The sequence below is a fragment of the Populus euphratica genome, unplaced genomic scaffold (assembly GCF_000495115.2).
Source record: "Populus euphratica unplaced genomic scaffold, PopEup_1.0 scaffold756.1, whole genome shotgun sequence".
NCBI lineage: Eukaryota > Viridiplantae > Streptophyta > Magnoliopsida > Malpighiales > Salicaceae > Populus > Populus euphratica.
The window spans coordinates 4,177-5,287 of NW_011500624.1; the positions used below are offsets into that span (position 1 = coordinate 4,177).

Genomic DNA, 1,111 nt, shown 5'->3' on the forward strand with positions numbered 1-1,111 from the left:
GTGTACGTGTATGTGCGTGTTTGTATTTGTTTTAGTTTTTTTTTATTTATAATAAAATTGTAAAGAATAAAAAAAAATTTAATATTTTGATTTGATTACACATAAAAAATTATAAAACATAAAATATGTAAGTTATATTTCTAAAATTTGATGAAAAAATAGAATTTTAAAAATATATCAAAACTACACATAAAGTGCAAGTTATATTTGTAAAATTTGATGAAAGAACAGAATTTTAAAAATATATTAAAGCTACAAGCAATTTATTTTAGGTAAAATATGTAAGTTATATTTCTTTATTTTAGGTAAAATGTGTAAGTTATATTTCTAAAATTTGATGAAAAAACAAAATTTTAAAAATATATTTTATTTTAGGTAAAATATATTAGAGGTGTTAATATCTTTTCTAATCATAATTAGTCTTGTACCTATTAGAAATTCTAATCATAATCAGTCTATACTTGTCAATTTCTCATAATCAGTCTCATATCTGTAAGTTTCATATCTGTAAGTTTCTAACAAGATTAGTATATTTAAGTTTTTTAATATCTGTAAATTTCTTATAATCAGTTTCATACCTCAAGATTAGTATATCTAAGTTTTTTAATAGTTTTCAATTAAATATTGTCAATTAAAATAAATAAAAAAATAAAAAAAAATTGCCAAACGCAAATTCAACTCATGAAAATTTTTATTACACAATTTAATTTTAATTTTAAATTAAATAAAAAGTTTGATTAAAATATTTTTTTTTATTAATTTCATTCTTATTTAAATAAAGGAACATATTAATTTATTTCTTAAAATTAGAGAGATTAATTTATAATTTAATGGATAGGGTAAATAATTTGAACACAAAAAAGAAAAGAAAAGAAAAAAAATATCTAATGTTAGAAAAAGAACACACAAAGAGAGGCCGAAGGACCTCTGTTTTGTTGTCAGGTCAGGTCTCTCTCTCTCTCTCTCACACGCACACACACGCACACAGCGGTCGGTACAGAACTCTGCCATCCATATTTCCAAGCCAATCTCCAAATACAAAATCACCTTTCTCCCCTCCATTTCCCTCCAAAAAGGATCAGACTTTTTTGAAAAAAATGAAGGGAAAGAG

At 22.7% G+C, this 1,111-nt stretch overlaps 1 protein-coding gene across 2 annotated transcripts in view; it reads left to right on the forward strand.

Annotated features, from left to right (window-relative positions):
• Positions 1-925: 925 nt before the first annotated feature.
• The window catches only part of LOC105115733 (chromo domain-containing protein LHP1-like), a 7,368-nt gene continuing 7,182 nt past the window's right edge, over positions 926-1,111 (forward strand). The window contains exon 1 of one of the 2 annotated variants that reach the window (XM_011012723.1): positions 926-1,102. In XM_011012723.1, the coding sequence (XP_011011025.1) occupies positions 1,098-1,102 (5 nt within the window). In that variant the 5' untranslated portion in view covers positions 926-1,097. The remainder of the gene's footprint in view (positions 1,103-1,111) is intronic. The other variant, XM_011012722.1, reaches the window with a different exon arrangement.